General features: G+C 46.8%; 1 protein-coding gene across 2 annotated transcripts in view; it reads right to left on the bottom strand.

The window, feature by feature from the left end:
• The window catches only part of LOC142338419 (uncharacterized), a 138,529-nt gene that overhangs the window by 113,083 nt on the left and 644 nt on the right, over positions 1 to 24,802 (bottom strand). Inside the window, exon 2 of one of the 2 annotated variants that reach the window (XM_075388174.1) lies at positions 22,306 to 22,378. In XM_075388174.1, the coding sequence (XP_075244289.1) occupies positions 22,306 to 22,378 (73 nt within the window). The remainder of the gene's footprint in view (positions 1 to 22,305; positions 22,379 to 24,802) is intronic. The other variant, XM_075388176.1, reaches the window with a different exon arrangement.

Raw genomic sequence — 24,802 nt, 5'->3', positions numbered from 1 at the left:
GACATGTCCAAGTGTTAATGAAGTCAGTAAAAGGCGCCTACTGGAGCTGGCGATGGCAGCTTGGTTGAGGGATTGCGTTGGCGCACTGAATATGGAGCACTGACACGTCGAAATGTCAATTAGTTCAGTAGGAGGCGCCTACAGGAGCCGGCAATTGCAGCTGATGTGATGGAGTGCGTTGGCGCGCTGCAGTTGGAGCACTGATATGTCCAAGTGTTAATGAAGTCAGTAAAAGGCGCCTACTGGAGCTGGCGATGGCAGCTGGGTTGAGGGAGTTCGTTGGCGCACTGAATATGGTGCACTGACATGTCGAAATGTCAAAAAGGTCAGTTGGAGGCGCCTACTGGAGCTGGCGATGGCAGCTGGGGGAGGGAGTGCGTTGGTGCACTGCGGTTGGAGTACTGACACGTCCAAGTATCAATAAAGTCACCAAGAGAAACCTACTGGAGCTGCGATGGGAGCTGGTGGGAGGGAGAGCGTTGGCGCACGGCAGATGGAGTACTGACACGACCAAGTGTAAACGAAGTCAGTAGGAGGTGCCTACTGGAGCTGGTGATGGCAGCTGGGTTGAGGGAGTGCGTTGGCGCACTGCGGTTGGAGAACAGACACGTCTAACTGTCAATTATGTCAGTAGGAGGCGCCTATTGGAGCTGGCGATGGCAGCTGGTGGAGGGAGTGCGTTGGCGCACTGCGGTTGGAGTACAGACATGTCGAAGTGTCATTTAGATCAGTAGGAGGCGCCTATTGGAGCTGGCGATGGCAGCTGGGGGAGGGATTGCGTTGGCGCACTGCAGATGGAGCACTGACCCCTGCAAGTGTCAATTAGGTAAGTAGGAGGTGCCTATTGGAGCTGGCGATGGCAGCTGGGGGAGGGAGTGCGTTGGCGAACTGCGGCTGGAGTACAGACACGTCGAAGTGTCATTTAGGTCAGTAGGAGGCACCTATTGGAGCTGGCGATGGCAGCTGATGTGAAGGAGTGCCTTGGAGCACTGACATGTCCAAGTGTTAATGAAGTCAGTAAGAGGCGCCTACTGGAGCTGGCGATGACAGCTTGGGTGAGGGAGTTTGTTAGCGCACTGAATATGGAGCATTGACACATCGAAGTGTCAAAAAGGTCAGTTGGAGGCGCCTACTGTCAATTAGGTCCGTAGGAGGTGCCTACTGGAGCTGGCGATGGCAGCTGATGTGAGGGAGTTCGTTGACGCGCTGCAGTTGGAGCACTGACATGTCCAAGTGTTAATGAAGTCAGTAAGAGGCGCCTACTGGAGCTGGTGATGGCAGCTTGGTTGAGGGATTGCGTTGGCGCACTGAATATGGAGAACTGACACGTCGAAATGTCAATTAGTTCAGTAGGAGGCGCCTACAGGAGCCGGCGATGGCAGCTGATGTGATGGAGTGCGTTGGCCTACTGCAGCTGGAGCACTGACATGCACAAGTGTTAATGAACTCAGTAAGAGGCGCCTACTGGAGCTGGCAATGGCAGCTGGGGTGAGGGAGTTTGTTGGGGCACTGAATATGGTGCACTGACATGTCGAAATGTCAAAAACGTCAGTTGGAGGTTACGTCCAAGTATCAATAAAGTCACCAAGAGAAACCTACTGGAGCTGCGATGGGAGCTAGTGGGAGGGAGAGCGTTGGCACACTGCGGCTGGAGTACAGACACGTCGAAGTGTTAAAAAGGTCAGTAGGAGGCGCCTATTGGAGCTGGCGATGGCAGCTGGGGGGAGTGCGTTGGCGCACTGCGGTTGGAGTACTGACACCTCCAAGTATCAATGACGTCAGCCAGAGAAACCTACTGGAGCTGGCGATGGCAGCTGATGTAAGGGAGTGCTTTGGCACACTGTAGATGGAGCACTGACACCTGCAAGTGTCAATTAGGTAAGTAGGAGGTGCCTATTGGAGCTGGCCATGGCAGCTGGGGGAGGGAGTGCGTTGGCACACTGCGGCTGGAGTACAGACACGTCGAAGTGTTAAAAAGGTCAGTAGGAGGCGCCTATTGAAGCTGGCGATGGCAGCTGGGGGAGGGATTGCGTTGAAGCACTGCAGATGGAGCACTGACTCCCGCAAGTGTCAATTAGGTAAGTAGGATGTGCCTATTGGAGCTGGCCATGGCAGCTGGGGGAGGGAGTGCGTTGGCACACTGCGGCTGGAGTACAGACACGTCGAAGTGTTAAAAAGGTCAGTAGGAGGCGCCTATTGGAGCTGGCGATGGCAGCTGGGGGGAGTGCGTTGGCGCACTGCGGTTGGAGTACTGACACCTCCAAGTATCAATGACGTCAGCCAGAGAAACCTACTGGAGTTGGCGATGGCAGCTGATGTAAGGGAGTGCTTTGGCACACTGTAGATGGAGCACTGACACCTGCAAGTGTCAATTAGGTAAGTAGGAGGTGCCTATTGGAGCTGGCCATGGCAGCTGGGGGAGGGAGTGCGTTGGCACACTGCGGCTGGAGTACAGACACGTCGAAGTGTTAAAAAGGTCAGTAGGAGGCGCCTATTGAAGCTGGCGATGGCAGCTGGGGGAGGGATTGCGTTGAAGCACTGCAGATGGAGCACTGACTCCCGCAAGTGTCAATTAGGTAAGTAGGATGTGCCTATTGGAGCTGGCCATGGCAGCTGGGGGAGGGAGTGCGTTGGCACACTGCGGCTGGAGTACAGACACGTCGAAGTGTTAAAAAGGTCAGTAGGAGGTGCCTATTGGAGCTGGCGATGGCATCTGGGGGGAGTGCGTTGGCGCACTGCGGTTGGAGTACTGACACCTCCAAGTATCAATGACGTCAGCCAGGCCAGAGAAACTTACTGGAGCTGGCGAAGGCAGCTGATGTAAGGGAGTGCTTTGGCACACTGTAGATGGAGCACTGACACCTGCAAGTGTCATTTAGGTCAGTAGGAGGTGGCTATTGGAGCTGGGGTGGCAGCTGATGTGAGGGAGTGCGTTGGCGCGCTGCAGATGGAGCACTGAAAAGTCAAATTATCAATTAGGTCAGTAGGAGGCGCTTATTGGAGCCGGCGATGGCAGCTGGGGGAGCGAGTGCGCTGGCGCACTGCAGTTGAAGTAGTCACACGTCCAAGTATCTATGAAGTCAGTTAGAGAAGCCTACTGGAGCTGGCGATAGCAGTTGATGTAAGGGATTGCTTTGACACACTGCAAATATAGCACTGACACGTCCAAGTGTCAATGAACTGAAGAGGAGCGCCTGCTGGAGCTGGCGACGGCAGCTGGGGGAGGGAGAGAGTTGGTGCACGGCAGATGAAGTACTGAAACCTCCAAGTGTCAATGAAGTCAGCAAGAGAAACCTACTGGAGCTGGCGATAGCAGCTCATATAAGGGAGTGCTTTGGCACACTGCAGATGTAGCACTGACACGTCCAAGTGTCAATGAAGTAACGAGGAGGTGCCTACTGGAGCTGGCGATGGCAGCTGGGGGAGAGAGAGCGTTGGTGCACTGCGGCTGGAGTACAGACACGTCGAAGTGTTAAAAAGGTCAGTAGGAGGCGCCTATTGGAGCTGGCGATGGCAGCTGGGGGGAGTGCGTTGGCGCACTGCGGTTGGAGTACTGACACCTCCAAGTATCAATGACGTCAGCCAGAGAAACCTACTGGAGTTGGCGATGGCAGCTGATGTAAGGGAGTGCTTTGGCACACTGTAGATGGAGCACTGACACCTGCAAGTGTCAATTAGGTAAGTAGGAGGTGCCTATTGGAGCTGGCCATGGCAGCTGGGGGAGGGAGTGCGTTGGCACACTGCGGCTGGAGTACAGACACGTCGAAGTGTTAAAAAGGTCAGTAGGAGGCGCCTATTGAAGCTGGCGATGGCAGCTGGGGGAGGGATTGCGTTGAAGCACTGCAGATGGAGCACTGACTCCCGCAAGTGTCAATTAGGTAAGTAGGATGTGCCTATTGGAGCTGGCCATGGCAGCTGGGGGAGGGAGTGCGTTGGCACACTGCGGCTGGAGTACAGACACGTCGAAGTGTTAAAAAGGTCAGTAGGAGGTGCCTATTGGAGCTGGCGATGGCATCTGGGGGGAGTGCGTTGGCGCACTGCGGTTGGAGTACTGACACCTCCAAGTATCAATGACGTCAGCCAGGCCAGAGAAACTTACTGGAGCTGGCGAAGGCAGCTGATGTAAGGGAGTGCTTTGGCACACTGTAGATGGAGCACTGACACCTGCAAGTGTCATTTAGGTCAGTAGGAGGTGGCTATTGGAGCTGGGGTGGCAGCTGATGTGAGGGAGTGCGTTGGCGCGCTGCAGATGGAGCACTGAAAAGTCAAATTATCAATTAGGTCAGTAGGAGGCGCTTATTGGAGCCGGCGATGGCAGCTGGGGGAGCGAGTGCGCTGGCGCACTGCAGTTGAAGTAGTCACACGTCCAAGTATCTATGAAGTCAGTTAGAGAAGCCTACTGGAGCTGGCGATAGCAGTTGATGTAAGGGATTGCTTTGACACACTGCAAATATAGCACTGACACGTCCAAGTGTCAATGAACTGAAGAGGAGCGCCTGCTGGAGCTGGCGACGGCAGCTGGGGGAGGGAGAGAGTTGGTGCACGGCAGATGAAGTACTGAAACCTCCAAGTGTCAATGAAGTCAGCAAGAGAAACCTACTGGAGCTGGCGATAGCAGCTCATATAAGGGAGTGCTTTGGCACACTGCAGATGTAGCACTGACACGTCCAAGTGTCAATGAAGTAACGAGGAGGTGCCTACTGGAGCTGGCGATGGCAGCTGGGGGAGAGAGAGCGTTGGTGCACGGCAGATGGAGTACTGACACGTGCAACTGCCAATTAAATCATTAAGAGGGGCCTACTGGAGCTGGCGATGGCAGCTGATGTGAAGGAGTGCCTTGGCGCACTGCAGATGGAGCACTGACATATGCAAATATCAGTTAGGTCAGTAGGAAGTGCCTACTGTAGCTGGCGATTACAACTGGGGTGAGGGGTTCCGTTGGCGCACTGCATATGGAGCACTGACAACTACAAGTGTCATTTAGGTCATTAGGAGGTGCCTATTGGAGCTGGCGTGGCAGCTGATGTGAGGGAGTGCGTTGGTGCGCTGCAAATGGAGCACTGAAACGTCAAATTATCAATTAGGTCAGTAGGAGGCGCTTACTGGAGCTGGCGATGGCAACTGGGGGAAGGATTGCGTTGGTGCACTGCAGTTGGAGTACTGACACAACCAAGTATCTATGAAGTGAGTTAGAAAAGCCTACTGGAGCTGGCGATGGCAGCTGATTGAAGGCAGTGCTTTGGCACACTGCAGATATAGCACTGACACGTCCAAGTGTCAGTGAACTGAAGAGGAGGCGCCTGCTGGAGCTGGCGACGGCAGCTGGGGGAGGGAGAGCGTTGGTGCACGGTAGATGAAGTACTGAAACGTCCAAGTGTCAATGAAGTCAGTAAGAGAAACCTACTGGAGCTGGCGATGGCAGCTCATTTAAAGGAGTGCTTTTGCACACTGCAGATATAGCACTGACACGTCCAAGTGTCAATGAAGTAAAGAGGAGGTGCCTACTGGAGCTGGCGATGGCAGCTGTGGGCAGGGAGAGTGTTGGCGCACGGCAGATGGAATACTGACACGTGCAAGTCTCAATGAAGTCAGTAAGAGAAACCTACTGGAGCTGGCGATGGCAGCTCATTTAAGGGAGTGCTTTGGCACACTGCAGATATAGCACTGACACGTCCAAGTGTCAATGAAGTAAAGAGGAGGTGCTTACTGGAGCTGGCGATGGCAGCTGATGTGAAGGAGTGCCTTGGCGCACTGCAGATGGAGTACTGAAAAATGAGAATGTCAATTAGGTCAGTAGGAGGTGCCTACTGGAGCCGGCGATGGCAGCTGGGGTGAGGGAGTACGTTGCCGCGCTGCAGTTGGAGCACTGACATGTCCGAGTGTTATTGAAGTCAGTAAAAGGCACCTACTGGAGCCGGCGTTGGCAGCTGGGTTGAGGGAGAGCGTTGTTGCACGGCAGATGGAGTACTGACACGTCCAAGTGTCAATGAAGTCAGTAAGAGAAACCTACTGGAGCTGACGATCGAAGCTTAAATAAGGGAGTGCTTTGGCACACTGCAGATATAGCATTGACACGTCCAAGTGTCAATGAAGTAAAGAAGAGGTGCCTACAGGAGCTGATGATGGCAGCTGGGGGAGGGAGATCGTTGGCGCACGGCAGATGGAGTACTGACACGTGCAAGTCTCAATTAGGTCAGTAAAAGGTGCCTACTGGAGCTGGCGATGTCAGCTGATGTGAAGGAGTGCCTTGGCGCACTGCAGATGGAGCACTGACATATGCAATTGTCAATTAGGTCAGTAGGAGGTGCCTACTGTAGCTGGCGATTACAACTGGGGTGAGGGATTGCGTTGGCACACTGCACATATAGCACTGACACATCCAAGTGTCAATGAAAAAAGAGGAGGTGCCTACTGGAGCTGGCGATGGCAGCTGGGGGGAGGGAGAGCGTTGGCGCACGGCAGATGGAGTACTGACACGTGCAAATCTCAATTAGGTCAGTAAAAGGTGCCTACTGGAGCTGGCGATGGCAGCTGATGTGAAGGAGTGCCTTGGCGCACTGCAGATGGAGCACTGACATATGCAAATGTCAATTAGGTCAGTGGGAGTTGCTTACTGGAGCTGGCGATGGCAGCTGATGTGAGGGAGTGCGTTGGCGCGCTGCAGTTGGAGCACTGACGTATCCAAGTGTTAATGAAGTCAGTAAGAGGCGCCTACTAGAGCTGGCGATGGCAGCTGGGTTGAGGGAGTGCGTTCGCGCACTGAATACGGAGCACTGACACGTCGAAGTGTCAATTAGTTCAGTAGGAAGGGCCTACAGGAGCTGGCGACGGCAGCTGATGTGAGTGAGTGCGTTGGCGCACTGCAGTTGGAGCACTGACATGTCGAAGTAATAATGAAGTCAGTAAGAGGCGCCTACTAGAGCTGGCGATGGCAGCTGTGTTGAGGGAGTTTGTTGGCGCAATGAATATGGAGCACTGGCACGTCGAAATGTCAAAAAGGTCAATTGGAGGCGCCTACTGGAGCTGGCGATGTCAGCTGGGGGAGGGAATGCGTTGGCGCACTGCAGTTGGAGTACTGACTCTTTGCAGAAGAATGGTATCATAATGGGATAAAAAAAAGATATTTGTGTTGCAAGTTCCTTTGATTTGTTTAAAGCTTGGAGGATTTTATTTGTATTGCCACCAAAAAACTTATTATCACGCAACAAAAGTTTTAATATTTTACAACGAGATATTGGTTTTCTGGAGCTGATTTATGCATTTCAGTTAAAAGTGAAGTGTTTTAAGTTAGAACAATCAATTGGCCGCGACACAAAACCAATCATACCCACTTTTTATTCTATTCATACTAGTCATATGACTAGATATGAAAGTGGACATCGGGCCAAACTCAAGTTTGGTCTCATTTTGGGAACTGGAATTTGGGCATCACAAAAATGGAATTTGGGTACGACGAATTTAGCTTGAAAATGGGCACTTGAATTTGGGTAATGCTTTTCTGTAACCAAACCTGAAAATGGTCCAAAAATGGACCATTTTCAAGTTAGGCTACAGCTGGAGCTGGCGATAGCAGCTGGTGGGAGAGACAGCGTTGGCGCACGGCAGATGGAGTACAGACACGTCGAAGTGTCAATTAGGTCAGTAGGTGGAGCCTACCGGAGCTGGCGATGGCAGCTGATGTGAGGGAGTGCGTTGGAGCGCTGCAGTTGGAGCACTGACGTGTCCAAGTGTTAATGAAGTCAGTAAGAGGCGCCTACTAGAGCTGGCGATGGCAGCTGGGTTGAGAGAGTGCGTTCGCGCACTGAATATGGAGCACTGACACATCGAAGTGTCAATTAGTTCAGTAGGAAGGGCCTACCGGAGCTGGCGATGGCAGCTGATGTGAGGGAGTGCGTTGGCGCGCTGCAGTTGGAGCACTGACGTGTCCAAGTGTTAATGAAGTCAGTAAGAGGCGCCTACTAGAGGTGGCGATGGCAGCTGTGTTGAGGGAGTTTGTTGGCGCAATGAATATGGAGCACTGACACGTCGAAATGTCAAAAAGGACAGTTGGAGGCGCCTACTGGAGCTGGCGATGTCAGCTGGGGGAGGGAATGCGTTGGCGCACTGCAGTTGGAGTACTGACTCTTTGCAGAAGAATGGTATCATAATAGGATAAAAAAGTGATATTTGTGTTGCAAGTTCCTTTGATTTGTTTAAAGCTTGGAGGATTTTATTTGTATTGCCACCAAAAAACTTATTATCACGCAACAAAAGTTTTAATATTTTACAACGAGATATTGGTTTTCTGGAGCTGATTTATGCATTTCAGTTAAAAGTGAAGTGTTTTAAGTTAGAACAATCAATTGGCCGCGACACAAAACCAATCATACCCACTTTTTATTCTATTCATACTAGTCATATGACTAGATATGAAAGTGGACATCGGGCCAAACTCAAGTTTGGTCTCGTTTTGGGAACTGGAATTTGGGCATCACAAAAATGGAATTTGGGTACGACGAATTTAGCTAGAAAATGGGCACTTGAATTTGGGTAATGCTTTTCTGTAGCCAAACTTGAAAATGGTCCAAAAATGGACCATTTTCAAGTTAGGCTACAGCTGGAGCTGGCGATAGCAGCTGGTGGGAGAGACAGCGTTGGCGCACGGCAGATGGAGTACAGACACGTCGAAGTGTCAATTAGGTCAGTAGGTGGAGCCTACCGGAGCTATCGATGGCAGCTGGGGGAGGAAGTGCGTTGGCGCACTGCGGTTGGTGTACAGACACGTCGAAGTGTCAATTAGGTCAGCAGGTGGAGCCCACTGGAGCTGTCGATGGCAGCTGGGAGAGGGAGTGCGTTGGCGCACTGCGGTTGGAATACAGACTCTTCGAAGTGATAATTAGGTCAGTAGGAGGCGCCAGCTGGAGCTGGCAATGGCAGCTGTGAGAGGGATTGCGTCGTGGCACTGCAAATGGAGCACTGACACCCGCAAGTGTCATTCATTTAGGTCAGTAGGAGGTGCCTACTGGAGCTGGGGTGGCAGCTGATATGAGGGAGTGCGTTGGCGCACTGCAGTTGGAGCACTGACACGTTCAAATGTTAATGAAATCAGTGAGAAGCGCCTACTGGAGCTGGCGATGGCAGCTGGGGTGAGGGAGTGCGTTGGTGCAATGAATATGGAGCACTGACACGTCGAAGTGTCAAAAAGGTCAGTAGGAGGCGCCTACTGGAGCTGTTGATGGCAGCTGAGGGAGGGTGTGCGTTGGCGCACTGCGGACATAGCACTGACACGTTCAATTGTCAACGAAGTGAAGAGGAGGCACCAACTGGAGCTGGCAATGGCAGCTGGGGGAGGCTGAGCATTGGCGCACGGCAAATGGAGTACTGACACATGAAGCCAGTAAGAGGCGCCTACTGGAGTTGGCGATAGCAGCTCTGGTGAGGGATTGCGTTGTCGCACTGCAGATGGAGCACTGACACGTCGAAGTGTCAATTAGGTCAGTAGGAGGCACCCACTGGAGCTGGCGATGGCAGCTGATGTGAGGAAGTGCGTAGGCGCATTGCAGTTGGAGCACTGGCATGTCCAATTGTTAATAAAGTCAGAAAGAGGCGCCTACTGGAGCTGGCGAAGGAAGTTGTGGTGAGGGAGTGCGTTGGCGCGCTGAATATGGAGCACTGACACGTCGAAGTGTCAAATAGGTCAGAAGGAGGCGCCTATTCGAGCTGGCGATGGCAGCTGATATGAGGAAGTGCGTTGGCGCCTTGCAGTTGGAGCACTGGCATGTCCAAGTGTTAATTAAATCATTAAGAGGCGCCTACTAGAGCTGGCGATGGCAGTTGCGGTGAGGGAGTGCTTGGCGCGCTGAATATGGAGCACTGACACGTCGAAGTGTCAATTAGGTCAGTAGGAGGCGCCTACTGGAGCTGGCGATGATAGCGGGGGGAGGGAGTGCGTTGGAGCACTGCGGTTGGCGTACTGACACGTCCAATTATCAATGAGGTCTGTAAGGGGAAACGTACTGGAGCTGGCGACGGCAGCTGATGTAATTTAGTGCTTTGGCACACTGCAGTTACAGCACTGACACGTCCAAGGGTCAATGAAGTGAAGAGGAGGCACCTACTGGAGCTGGCTATGGCAGCTGGGGGGAGGGATTGCGTTGGCGCACTGCAGATGGAGATGTGACGTGCAAGTGTAAATTAGGTCAGTAAGAGGTGCCTACTCGAGCTGGCGATGGCAGCTGATGTGAGGAAGTGCGTTGGCGCATTGCAATTGGAGCACTGGCATGTCCAAGTGTTAATAAAGTCAGTAAGAGGCGCCTACTGGTGCTGGCGAACGCAGATGTGGTGAGTGAGTGCGTTGGCGCACTGCAGTTGGAGCATTGACATATCGAAGTAATAATGAAGTCAGTAAGCGGCGCCTACTAGAGGTGGCGATGGCAGCTGTGTTGAGGGAGTTTGTTGGCGCAATGAATATGGAGCACTGACACGTCGAAATGTCAAAAAGGTCAGTTGGAGGCGCCTACTGGAGCTGGCGATGTCAGCTGGGGGAGGGAATGCGTTGGCGCACTGCAGTTGGAGTACTGACTCTTTGCAGAAGAATGGTATCATAATAGGATAAAAAAGTGATATTTGTGTTGCAAGTTCCTTTGATTTGTTTAAAGCTTGGAGGATTTTTTTTTTGTATTGCCACCAAAAAATTTATTACCACGCAACAAAAGTTTTAATATTTTGCAACGAGATATTGGTTTTCTGGAGCTGATTTATGCATTTCAGTTAAAAGTGAAGTGTTTTAAGTTAGAACAATCAATTGGCCGCGACACAAAACCAATCATACCCACTTTTTATTCTATTCATACTAGTCATATGACTAGATATGAAAGTGGACATCGGGCCAAACTCAAGTTTGGTCTCATTTTGGGAACTGGAATTTGGGCATCACAAAAATGGAATTTGGGTACGACGAATTTAGCTGGAAAATGGGCACTTGAATTTGGGTAATGCTTTTCTGTAGCCAAACTTGAAAATGGTCCAAAAATGGACCATTTTCAAGTTAGGCTACAGCTGGAGCTGGCGATAGCAGCTGGTGGGAGAGACAGCGTTGGCGCACGGCAGATGGAGTACAGACACGTCGAAGTGTCAATTAGGTCAGTAGGTGGAGCCTGACGGAGCTATCGATGGCAGCTGGGGTGAGGGAGTGCGTTGGTGCAATGAATATGGAGCACTGACACGTCGAAGTGTCAAAAAGGTCTGTAGGAGGCGCCTACTGGAGCTGTTGATGGCAGCTGAGGGAGGGTGTGCGTTGGCGCACTGCGGACATAGCACTGACACGTTCAAGTGTCAATGAAGTGAAGAGGAGGCACCTACTGGAGCTGGCAATGGCAGCTGGGGGAGGATGAGCATTGGCGCACGGCAAATGGAGTACTGACACATGAATCCAGTAAGAGGCGCCTACTGGAGCTGGCGATAGCAGCTCTGGTGAGGGATTGCGTTGTCGCACTGCAGATGGAGCACTGACACGTCGAAGTGTCAATTAGGTCAGTAGGAGGCACCCACTGGAGCTGGTGATGGCAGCTGATGTGAGGAAGTGCGTAGGCGCATTGCAGTTGGAGCACTGGCATGTCCAATTGTTAATAAAGTCAGAAAGAGGCGCCTACTGGAGCTGGCGAAGGAAGTTGTGGTGAGGGAGTGCGTTGGCGCGCTGAATATGGAGCACTGACACGTCGAAGTGTCAATTAGGTCAGTAGGAGGCGCCTACTGGAGCTGGCGATGATAGCGGGGGGAGGGAGTGCGTTGGAGCACTGCGGTTGGCGTACTGACACGTCCAATTATCAATGAGGTCAGTAAGGGGAAACGTACTGGAGCTGGCGACGGCAGCTGATGTAATTTAGTGCTTTGGCCCACTGCAGTTACAGCACTGACACGTCCAAGGGTCAATGAAGTGAAGAGGAGGCACCTACTGGAGCTGGCTATGGCAGCTGGGGGGAGGGATTGCGTTGGCGCACTGCAGATGGAGATGTGACGTGCAAGTGTAAATTAGGTGAGTAAGAGATGCCTACTCGAGCTGGCGATGGCAGCTGATGTGAGGAAGTGCGTTGGCGCATTGCAATTGGAGCACTGGCATGTCCAAGTGTTAATAAAGTCAGTAAGAGGCGCCTACTGGAGCTGGCGAACGCAGTTGTGGTGAGGGAGTGCGTTGGCGCGCTGAATTTAGAGCACTGACACGTCGAAGTGTCAATTAGGTCAGTAGGAGGCGCCTACTGGAGCTGGCGATGATAGTGGGGAGTGCGTTGGCGCACTGCGGTTGGAGTACTGACACGTCCAATTATCAATGAAGTCAGTAACGGGAAACCTAATGGAGCTGGCGATGGCAGCTGATGTAATTTAGTGCTTTGGCACACTGCAGCTACAGCACTGACACGTCCAAGGGTCAATGAAGTGAAGAGGTGGCGCCTACTGGAGCAGGCGATGGCAGCTGGGGGAATGAGTGCGTTGGCGCACTGCAGTTGGAGTACTGACACGTCCAATTATCAATGAGGTCAGTAAGGGGAAACCTACTGGAGCTGGCGATGGCAGCTGATGTAATTTAGTGCTTTGGCACACTGCAGTTATAGCACTGACACGTCCAAGGGTCAATGAAGTGAAGAGGAGTCGCCTACTGGAGCTGGCGATGGCAGCTGGGGGGAGGGATTGCGTTGGCGCACTGCAGATGGAGCACTAACAGGTGCAAATGTCAATTAGGTCAGTAGAGGTGCCTACTCGAGCTGGCGATGGCAGCTGGGGGAATGAGTGCGTTGGAGCACTGCGGTTGGCGTACTGACACGTCCAATTATCAATGAAATCAGTAAGGGGAAACGTACTGGAGCTGGCGACGGCAGCTGATGTAATTTAGTGCTTTGGCCCACTGCAGTTACAGCACTGACACGTCCAAGGGTCAATGAAGTGAAGAGGAGGCACCTACTGGAGCTGGCTATGGCAGCTGGGGGGAGGGATTGCGTTGGCGCACTGCAGATGGAGATGTGACGTGCAAGTGTAAATTAGGTGAGTAAGAGATGCCTACTCGAGCTGGCGATGGCAGCTGATGTGAGGAAGTGCGTTGGCGCATTGCAATTGGAGCACTGGCATGTCCAAGTGTTAATAAAGTCAGTAAGAGGCGCCTACTGGAGCTGGCGAACGCAGTTGTGGTGAGGGAGTGCGTTGGCGCGCTGAATTTAGAGCACTGACACGTCGAAGTGTCAATTAGGTCAGTAGGAGGCGCCTACTGGAGCTGGCGATGATAGTGGGGAGTGCGTTGGCGCACTGCGGTTGGAGTACTGACACGTCCAATTATCAATGAAGTCAGTAACGGGAAACCTAATGGAGCTGGCGATGGCAGCTGATGTAATTTAGTGCTTTGGCACACTGCAGCTACAGCACTGACACGTCCAAGGGTCAATGAAGTGAAGAGGTGGCGCCTACTGGAGCTGGCGATGGCAGCTGGGGGAATGAGTGCGTTGGCGCACTGCAGTTGGAGTACTGACACGTCCAATTATCAATGAGGTCAGTAAGGGGAAACCTACTGGAGCTGGCGATGGCAGCTGATGTAATTTAGTGCTTTGGCACACTGCAGTTATAGCACTGACACGTCCAAGGGTCAATGAAGTGAAGAGGAGTCGCCTACTGGAGCTGGCGATGGCAGCTGGGGGGAGGGATTGCGTTGGCGCACTGCAGATGGAGCACTAACAGGTGCAAATGTCAATTAGGTCAGTAGAGGTGCCTACTCGAGCTGGCGATGGCAGCTGATGTGAGGAAGTGAGTTGGCGCGTTGCAATTGGAGCACTGGCAAGTCCAAGTGTTAATAAAGTCAGTAAGAGGCGCCTACTGGAGCTGGCGATGATAGTGGGGAGTGCGTTGGCGCACTGCGGTTGGAGTACTGACACGTTCAATTATCAGTGAAGTCAGTAAGGGGAAACCTAATAGAGCTGGCGATGGCAGCTGATGAAATTTAGTGCTTTGGCACACTGCAGTTACAGCACTGACACGTCCAAGAGTCAATGAAGTGAAGAGGAGGCGCCTACTGGAGCTGGCGATGGCAGCTGGGGGAGGGAGTGCGTTGTAGCACTGCGGTTTGAGTACCGACACGTCCAATTATCAATGAAGTCAGTAAGGGGAAACCTAATGAAGCTGGCGATGGCAGCTGATGTAATTTAGTGCTTTGGCACACTGCAGTTACAGCACTGACACGTCCAAGAGTCAATAAAGTGAAGAGGAGGCGCCTACTGGAGCTGGCGATGGCTGCTGGGGGAGGGAGTGCGTTGGCGCACTGCGGTTGGAGTACTGACACGTCCAATTATCAATGAAGTCAGTAAGGGGAAACCTCATGGAGCTGGCGATGGCAGCTGATGTAATTTAGTGCTTTGGCACACTGCAGTAATAGCACTGACACGTCCAAGTGTCAATGAATTGAAGAGGAGGCGCCTACTGGAGCTGGCGATGGCAGCTGGGGGGAGGGAGAGCGTTGGCGCACGGCAGATGGAGTACTGACACGTCCAAGTGTCAATTAAATCATTAAGAGGGGCCTACTGGAGCTGGCGTTGGCAGCTTGGGTGAGGGATTGCGTTGGCGCACTGCAGCTGGAGATGTGACGTGCAAGTGTAAATTAGGTCAGTAGGAGGTTCCTACTCGAGCTGGCGATGGCAGTTGATGTGATGAAGTGCGTTGGCGCATTGCAGTTGGAGCACTGGCATGTCCAAGTGTTAATTAAATCATTAAGAGGCGCCTACTGGAGCTGGCGAAGGCAGTTGTGGTGAGGGAGTGCGTTGGCGCGCTGAATATGGAGCACTGACACGTCGAAGTGTCAATTAGGTCAGTAGGAGGCGCCTACTGGAGCTGGAGATGATAGCGGGGGGAGGGAGTGCGTTGGCGCACTGCGGTTGGAGTACTGGCACGTCCAATTATCAATGAAGTCAGGAAGGGGAAATCTACTGGAGCTGGCGATGGCAGCTGATGTAATTTAGTGCTTTGGCACACAGCAGTAATAGCACTGACACGTCCAAGTGTCAATGAAGTGAAGAGGAGGCGCCTACTGGAGCTGGCGATGGCAGCTGGGGGAGGGAGAGCGTTGGCGCACGGCAGATGGAGTACTGACACGTCCAAGTGCCAATTAAATCATTAAGAGGGGCCTACTGGAGCTGGCGTTGGCAGCTGGGGTGAGGGATTGCGTTGGCGCACTGCAGATGGAGCACTGACACGTGCAAGTGTCAGTTAGGTCAGTAGTAGGTGCCTACTGGAGCTGGGCTGGCAGCTGATGTGAAGTAGTGCGTTAGCGCATTGCAGTAGAGCACTGACATGTCCAACTGTTAATGAAGTCAGTAAGAGACGCCTACTCGAGCTGGCGATGGCAGCTGATGTAAGGGAGTGCGTTGGCGCATTGCAGTTGGGGCACTGACATGTCCAAGTGTTAATGAAGTCAGTAAGAGGCGCCTACTGGAGCTGGCGATGGCAGTTGTGGTAAGGGAGTGAGTTGGCGCTCTGAATATGGAGCACTGACACGTCAGAGTGTGAATTAGGTCAGTAGGAGACGCCTACTGGAGCTGGCGATGGTAGCGGGGGGAGGGAGTGGTTTGGCGCACTGCGGTTGGAGTACTGGCACGTCGAATTATCAATGATGTCAGGAAGGGGAAATCTACTGGAGCTGGCGATGGCAGCTGATGTAATTTAGTGCTTTGGCTCACTGCAGCTATAGCACTGACACGTCCAAGGGTCAATGAAGTGAAGATGAGGCGCCTACTGGAGCTGTCGATGGCAGCTGGGGGAGGGAGTGCGTTGGCGCACTGCGGTTGGAGTACTGGCACGTCCAATTATCAATGAAGTCATTAAGGTGAAATCTACTGGAGCTGGCGATGGCAGCTGATGTAATTTAGTGCTTTGGCACACTGCAGTTACGGCACTGACACGTCCAAGAGTCAATGAAGTGAAGAGGAGGCGCCTACTGGAGCTGGCGATGGCAGCTGGGGGAGGGAGAGCGTTGGCGCACGGCAGATGGAGTACTGACACGTCCAAGTGTCAATTAAATCATTAAGAGGGGCCTACTGGAGCTGGCGTTGGCAGCTGGGGTGAGGGATTGCGTTGGCGCACTGCAGATGGAGCACTGACACGTGCAAGTGTCAGTTAGGTCAGTAGGAGGTGCCTACTGGAGCTGGGCTGGCAGCTGGTGTAAGTTAATGCTTTGGCGCAATGCAGAAATAGCACTGACACGTCCAAGTGTCAATGAAGTGAAGAGGAGTCGCCTACTGGAGCTGGCGACGGCAGCTGGGGGGAGGGATTGCTTTGGCGCACTGCAGATGGAGCACTAACAGGTGCAAATGTCAATTAGGTCAGTAGAGGTGCCTACTCGAGCTGGCGATGGCAGCTGATGTGAGGGAGTGCGTTGGCGCTTTGCAGTTGGGTCACTGACATGTCCAAGTGTTAATGAAGTCAGTAAGAGGCGCCTACTGGAGCTGGTGATGGCAGTTGTGGTAAGGGAGTGCGTTGGCGCTCTGAATGTGGAGCACTGACACGTCGAAGTGTCAATTAGGTCAGTAGGAGACGCCTACTGGAGCTGGCGATGGTAGCGGGGGGAGGGAGTGGGTTGGCGCACTGCCGTTAGAGTACTGACACGTCCAAGTATCAATGGAGTCAGGAAGAGAAACCTACAGGAGCTGGCGATGGCAGCTGAGGTAAGTTAGTGCTCTGGCACACTGCAGATATAGCACTGACACGTCCAAGTGTCAATGAAGTGAAGAGGAGGCGCCTACTGGAGCTGGCGACGGCAGCTGGGTGAGGGAGAGCGTTGGCGCACGGCAGATGGAGTACTGACACGTCCAAGTGTCAATGAAATCATTAAGAGGCGCCTACTGGAGCTGGCGATGGCAGCTGGGAGGAGGGAGTGTGGTGCACGGCTGATTCCAAAACACACATCACGCTCCTCTTGGTATTGTGTTTGAAAAACTTCACAGGAACCGACTTATTCATTTTTTAAAAAAAACAACAACTACATATTTATGTCACCAATAAGACTTTTTTGTACCCTTTTTTTTCCCAAATTTTTGTCCTGGAAAAAAGTTTTTAATTTGGCATATTGTTCCTTAACCCAATATTAGACTTGGCTATGTGTCCGTTCCTTTTTTAACCCAATACAAACTTAAGTGTCCCCAAAGCTCATTTTATCAATTCATCGTAAAAACCGACTCATACGCTTTCATCTCTCAAAATTATGCTTCTTCCCGACCTTGAATATGAGCAAATAATTTGACTACTTCCAGACTGTTATTTTTAAAGTTTTGAACTCCCAGAGTTGACGTTGACCAAAAAAAATTGATCCGTTACCGACCGGTGTAGCATTCAGTAACATAACTCCTACTACACATTGATGAAGGACCACTTCCTTGTTGTTTCATCTCCTTGAGGTAAACTTGCTGCAGTTGTTGCCGGAATTCATCGAGGCGCCAATATGATCACGACGTTGCCTGTCCTTTCTTTTTTTCCATAATTTCAAGTTTAATTTTTCTGGTTTACTTGTTTGGTTTCATGACATCAAAAGTGACAACTCATTCCCCTTCTACATGACTCTCAAAATTTTATGACGTTAACAAGTGGTACAAAATCAACAAAAACAAGGCACTTTACACAAGTTAATGGAGAAGTTAATACATCCACCATTTTATGTAATGAAACACTCATTCTAGACTTTTGGTTGCTCTTATTTGGTTGCGACTTCTGTTCAGATGTTTTACGGGGAATAGTAATTCTCTGGTTTTTGGCGGTGGTTTAATCATCTACAAAATTCATCTTTTCATTTTTTTTCTTGTTTTAATATAAAATTGAAGTCAGTGTAAGTGATCCTGTTTTATGATCGAAACAGTTAATTATGTATTAATAATGGAGATTCAAAATGAATAAATTGATAGAGAGCACTGAACTGAATTTCTTACTCAATTGTTTACTCATTTTATGTAAAAAGTACAATAAAACCGCAAAAATGTCACATTTGGTCTTAACAAATTAGTCATACATAGTTATTAGGGTTTGAAGTACATTGGTGGCAATTTTTATGAAAAAAGAGACTCGGTTATCTGCGTTCGCACACAATGTTTTAACCACAATCAACCACATTATTGACTCATTTAACTACCAAATGAGGAACAGATAGAAACTTTTCAAAAAACAAAAAAACCATTCAAAAATATTTGGTGTATCGTTTCAAAAAATTGCTTTACACACACACACACACAACTAAACAAACTAAATAATGCTTTATTAGAAGAATGATGATTCCTGCCATGAACGAGACTAAAAGACAAGGCGAACAACTAAATCAAATAAAAACAGGAAGCTTTAATTGCGACCAATTTTCAATAAGTACGTTTTAAATAATAATAATGATAAGGAAGACGTCAAAATAGCAATTGATAAAATCTAAACTAAAAAAACTTTCATATTATCGCATAAGATATGGGACCTGAATTAATTGAGAATCATTGACCAGTAGACAATAAAAAACAAAAAAGGGCGAAGATAAAAGCTTAAACTTTAAAGAAAATTGAATTTAATAGTCATCAAAACCATTATCTGTCAACTGAAGTTTTTAGCTAGCTACAATTAAATACTTTATTAGAAAAACCTTTAAGACCTCTCCATATCCGGAATGTCATCTGAATACAAAAAAAAACAATGTTGGCAAACTTTTTTTAAAAAAATCGTTACAGTTTGCAAGAAAGTGGAGGCAAAATATTTAAAAGCAACATCTGTTCACAAAAAACGTTAAATGTAAGAAAAAACTGCTTCTCACAAAGCCGATAATGTGATTTGTAATATCCCACTATTGTTTCATTAATGCGATAATCTGAAAAAACAGCAAAAAAGAGCCTATAAAAAGGGAAAAGTTTTCAAAAAACATCAACGAAATTGAACGCTGGCAAAACCGTAGCCTTAAAACCAATTTTTTTAAATTGATAGAGCTTTAATACACAGAAACCTACTTGCAGAGAATAGGCGACAATGCGACAAAAATGAATTAAAACGTGGCAAAATACAGCCAAAATCTTTTTAAAGTCATAAAATTACAACTAAAAAATGTTATACAGATTATTTACTAACTAACAACGACCTTTCATTTGTGAAAATAACCATACGACAACTGAAACAGGCATTATTCAATATTCCATAAACAATTTTACGTGAACAAACTTGAAACCTTAAAATCTTTAACTTCTCACTGATATTAGAGTGGAAGTTCATGGGCATTCATCTGCACGTAACTTCACTTTCTTAATAATTGAACTGTCGTTTAAAATCAATCTGGCTTGTAATTAGCAATTCCACACGATTTCAATCCAAAAAACCTTTGATTATAAAACTCCTCAATTAAACCATAACTAGTCTCGATGCCTGTCCTTCTTCATGGAGACTAGTTATTAAAAAAGAAATGTTCCAAATAAAAGCGAAATAGCTGTTTTGACAAAAAATATCAATCTGTAAAAATGAGTTTTTATGGATAATTATCTATTAATTTCAGAAAAAAAACCATTAGGTATCAACTGAATGCATTAATTAGGTTCACAAATAGCTCCATAAATAGCTCCGTACTAGACCTTTGAATAATTATTTTTGGTCAGAACACTACAAAATACGCAAAAAAGTTGGCAATTCTCGAGAGTTCATCGAAAGTTTACAAAAACATTTCGTCTATGCCATATAAACAACGATTTTTATTCAGAAAACATTATGTTTTTTTATTGAGCCTAATTTGAGCATATAAGGAATTGTTTTCAATTGAACCTCTAAATGAAAATAGATTGATCCGTAATTCGGATGAAAAGAAGTTCACAAAAATTTAAAAGGAGAGAGTCGAAAACCAGCCCAATTCCGTTTTCTTGCAAAAACCAACGATGTAATCAGAACTACTCTTTCTATCACTGCGCGGCTGTTAACAAACGTAATGATATTTTTTGAAACATATCGATTTAAATTAGAAAAAAGCCGACAATTTGTTAGATCCAGAAGCATATCGTAGAAACCGCAGTTTAAAATAGCCCTAACTTTAGTAAAAAAAAGATTGACTCAGCTGTTTTTGATTGCGCTACCGATCCGTTTTGACAAAGTAGACCAAATAAGCATATTTGGTGACAACTTTCATGAAAAAATGAAAGAAATGCTGAGCTTCAATTTTAGCCAAATTTCTAGCCAGAGTCGGATCCAACATTTGAATCATTTGTTTTTAATCTTTAAACGAGAAACTAATAAGACTATCGTTAATAATTGTATATTATTTTACGCAAATTTGGTCACAATTTAAGCAAAACTTTTTAGAAAAAAAGTAACAAATTAATAGACTAAGGTTCAAAAAATTTTATACCTTCGTTGCTCTTCAGAAAAATCTGTTCAGTTTGACATTCGACGCTTAACCAGCTTTCTAATGATACCCCTCACAATTGTGTACAATAAATATATCGGTGGGCCGCAATTGACAGAACGAAATACAACCAATTGAGCATTTAGTCCCCCCACTAAAGTAAATCGGAGCAAATAATGAAAGTATGGGCTCTGCAAGGGTCATTCTCATAACCAACACATGAATTTTACCAAAATTTCGTAAATTAATTGATGTATCGCAGTTGGAAAACAATATCAACCCTGACAGCTGAACTTATGCACAATAAACAATTTAATGTATCAAGTTCTATGTCCTCGGCCTTTGATGTGCACGCTAAGAGCTGCCAACAAGTGACAGTGACAGTCAGTTGACATAATCTTCTTTTAATATTACCATTCGTCTCACATTGTTGAGTTTCCGGAGCAGAAAAGGAAATCTCTAATTTCATAGATTGATTTTCACACAGACTTGAAAAATGCAAATAATAGGGAAAAAATTTTCAATACCGAATTCTTTGGAAGACTTCACGAGAACACACTAAGCACACATACAAGCACACACTGAAGCCCGCATACACTTACTTTCTGCCCAATCATTTACGAACGTTTACTTTCTACAACATATCTTTGATGCTGCGTGCGCTAAGTAGAGAACGCAAAAAACGTTTTAACCCTTGTTTTTCTCAAATAAGAAAAGTTAGAAAATCTTTAACTACGTTTTCAAATTTTAACAGTTTTTGATTTACAACTTCTGAATTTTTTACAATAAAAATTTTTGTGGGCCTTTTGACGAAAAACGTTTTACTGGAATGAAAACCTTGATGTGGAACAGTTGGGAGGATAACCATGCCGCAAATTGTAGGTATACAAAAATTATCTACTGCTTTGCTAGAAACGTTTATTGAGAATTTTTTTCGGACAGCATCGTTGAAAAAAAAACATTACAATTACAAAATCTTATACCATCTCTCTGTTTTCAAGCGATATGTTCCCTTTTCAACAGAAAAACTAATTGTGAAAATGTAAAAAACAAGTCACATACTAGTTGCTCAGGTATATTAAAACTATACTACTTTTGTTTACTTATAATTTTTGGTTGTTTTTTTATACTATCCTACCCCGGAATGTTAAATAGAAACCCCAATTCAGTCAGAAGCACCACATGTTAATGACCTGAACATAAATTTCATTTTACTTTGTTCATACTAAACTTCTTTTCTGAATTATAATAGTTTCCTAGTATGTGCTTGCTAAATGCGTCAGAAACCCAAAATAGAGCAACATATAGCACTCAAAAAATATGTGACCGTAAACTGCGGTTTCAACCCGTTCCGATTTTGATTTTTTTCCACAAAACATAACATTAGAGCACGCAAAACGTACACTTTTACCTCATTTGTGCATTGGGTTCTTGTGAACTAATAACTTAAAAGTAACTTTTCGAATAGCATTAACAACAATCCAAAACAATTAACATCCAAATTAAAAGCCAAAACTATCAGAGGGGCCATGTCATCGGTAGGTGCTAAATTTGCTATTGATTTTCATATTTTCCGTTTAGAATGCGGGAGGATTTTGCAGCTATTAAAAACTAGGCTACAATTCATTTATGTCTGATTAGCACGTCAACAACTGAATGCTTCGTCGCGTAATGTTAGAGCTAAAAGTCCTTGAAAATTGTTAGGGCCAAAATTGCTATCTTCAATGTCAACGCTTCAGCTCATTTACCATATAACAAATGTTCTTTAATATATCGCCTCGCATACTTTGTTCATCATTAGTTATCGTGAACACCCTATTAAAAAAGTATTCTCTTCCTCTCTTATTCTCTGATGACCAAGCCAATGTGTCATGTGTTTATGCAAAAAGATCATATCTGGATCATAATAGTTATGAATTTTTTATTGGAGGTGATTTAGGCGTCTTCGCTGATTCATTCCTTGTTCGCTGACTCGACTTCTGATATTCTCCTTGACATTATCCCAAGCAGCACGAATAGTATTATAAAAAGAAGCTGAAATTATGGTGACGTATTAACAAATAGGCATACCAAAATGTAGAATTTTCAACAAATGTGATTGGTTGAGAAATTCAAAACATTGTACCGTTATGCGCTCAATTAGCTTAAATTTGACAGAGCCTATTTCTAGATTATATTTTCACCGCATCTGGCCATGCCTCGCTGGCCATGGTCATGCCTCAGCGGCCCGTGGGACTTGATATGAATCTATCACAACCAAACGTGAGACCAGTTTCCCGCGAAACAAAAAACACTTTTCCTATTTCAGTTTATCGCTATTTCTGAGCAATTTTACGTTAACCTTCATATCCTTTTTTAAAACATGGAAAATTTTTTGAGAAATCAGCCAATCAGAAAACATTATTCTCATTTTCTCAATTGTGATTGGCCAGCAATAAAATTTCTATATTTTGGTACGTCTTCCATTTTCACTAGCGCCGAAATTATATTTAACTAAAATCGGGAAAGTTGGCTCAGTTTCCAATCCCCAATTAAACATCAAAAGTAAATGAACGATGCCGGGCTGTGGTATCATTGGCTACCGTTGGTGAAGGCGATATGTATTTTAAAGCAATGATATTAAAGAAAAATACGATGATGTCGAATAACATATTTTATTAAGATCAGAAAATTTGCTCAAAAATGAGCGCATAATCAGTAAAAAAAACTGCAAAAAACCCAGCCCAATGTACTGAGCGATGACTAAAAACAGAATTCAAGACCCAGGCATTAAGAGAATATTATAAAAGAGAGCTGAAATTGTGGAAAAATCAGTGGGTTTCAGCGCATTTTTTAGAGGCTCAACGGATTTCAGTATATTTCAACGCACTGACACGTAAGGTAATTGCTTTGAAGTTTTTAGTTTTTTAAAACTCATCCCAGTTCAGCGAATTTCTTTCATAAGATTCAGAAGGTTTCCTGTTTCCCTTATTTTTTTGTTTTTTTAACTATGTCGTTCTAGATTTCATTTTTAGGTTGTTTTATATCTAAATGTTTTTAAAGTGAAGTCTTACTTGCTTATGTAATCTAAACAGTGCCACCATTAAAGATGAACTTTTGAAAAAAAAATTACGTGTTTGAATATTTACGAGTCGAAAGTTTTTGTGAATTTTATATCACATTTGGAATATTTTGCCTTGATTATTGAATACTGACTAAACTTTTTATCAAAATGGGTTTAGAAAACTGCCAATTTTTAAAAAAAAAACATATAGCATTATCATCAGTTCAAAATTTTCTGCTGAAAAATTTTAGCCCCTGAAAACTTTAACAGAAACAATTTTGACGTAGTAATGCATTTTACCTTAACCACCTTCGATGCCTATTACCTTTGAAGACTGGGACTAAAATACCGAGACAATAATTAACCTAATATGATCTTTTGGTGGAGGTCATTGCATGTCATGATTTGTCATGATCTCATTAATAAGTTTGGAAAATGACGTCTCTCATAATTTAAAATTTCAAACTTGAGCATACCAGAAAGAAAACGATGAGAGCAGCTGTCACAATATGGCCAATTTTGTAATATCGTAGACTCTCTTTGCCGCCCTCCACTTCTTTTTCTCCATCCCCGGGTCAAGTTTTTCTCCCGATCGCAGATTTGAAATGCAATCGAGGAACTCAACTATCATGTAAGATAAGTGCAAGCTACAATTCCTCAAAATGCACCCCATAATTTGCCCAATATTACATCATCTAGCCGCTTATCAATTTTACTTCTCACTCGTTCATCATTTATCCCAAACACCCCCTTGCACACCTCCTTTCAAACATCCTACTCCGCCGCCGCCCTCAAACCCGTCAACGTTATTCCAAATGGGAGGAATTTGGGGGAGATAATTGACCAGGGTTTTGCTGTCCCATGGGTTTGTCATAGATCTCTTGAGCAGAGTTCACATATCCATCACCCACTTGCTCATTAGCAGGTTCCGGTTAAACAAAATGCTAACCAGGATCAAGTGCGCGACGGAAGCCAGGTCTAATCAGACCATCCAGATCAAAATCGGCTCTGATCAAACAGATGTAACTTCCGCACTGGGGTTTCTAGACCAACTTGCGTCGCGCACTTGGGGGTGCCAGAACGAAATGAGTCGCGCACTGGGGGTGCCAGACCAACCTGAGCCGCATAAGGGGGTGGTGCCAGATCGATTTGAGTCGAACACCATGTGTACCACACAAACTTGATGTGTACACCGCGGGGCACCAGACCAACTTACGTCACGCAATATTGGCACCCCGGCTGACTGTTTTTGAACTGTTGAAGTAGCAGTCATTGGTGATAAAACGTAAGTTTTAGGAAAATAGAGTCATTATATGTACATGGTTTTTGTGTTCATCAGTAAAAAAAAATAAGTTAGTTCCAAACTTTTTCAACCAACCTTGAAGATATGTCACATCTGCAGCAGCTTTTAAAAA

The sequence above is a fragment of the Convolutriloba macropyga genome, chromosome 4 (genome assembly GCF_964194025.1).
Source record: "Convolutriloba macropyga chromosome 4, txConMacr16.3, whole genome shotgun sequence".
NCBI classification, from domain to species: Eukaryota; Metazoa; Xenacoelomorpha; order Acoela; family Convolutidae; genus Convolutriloba; species Convolutriloba macropyga.
The sequence above is the reverse complement of the archived record's forward strand: the minus strand, read 5'-3'. Positions and strand labels throughout refer to the sequence as shown.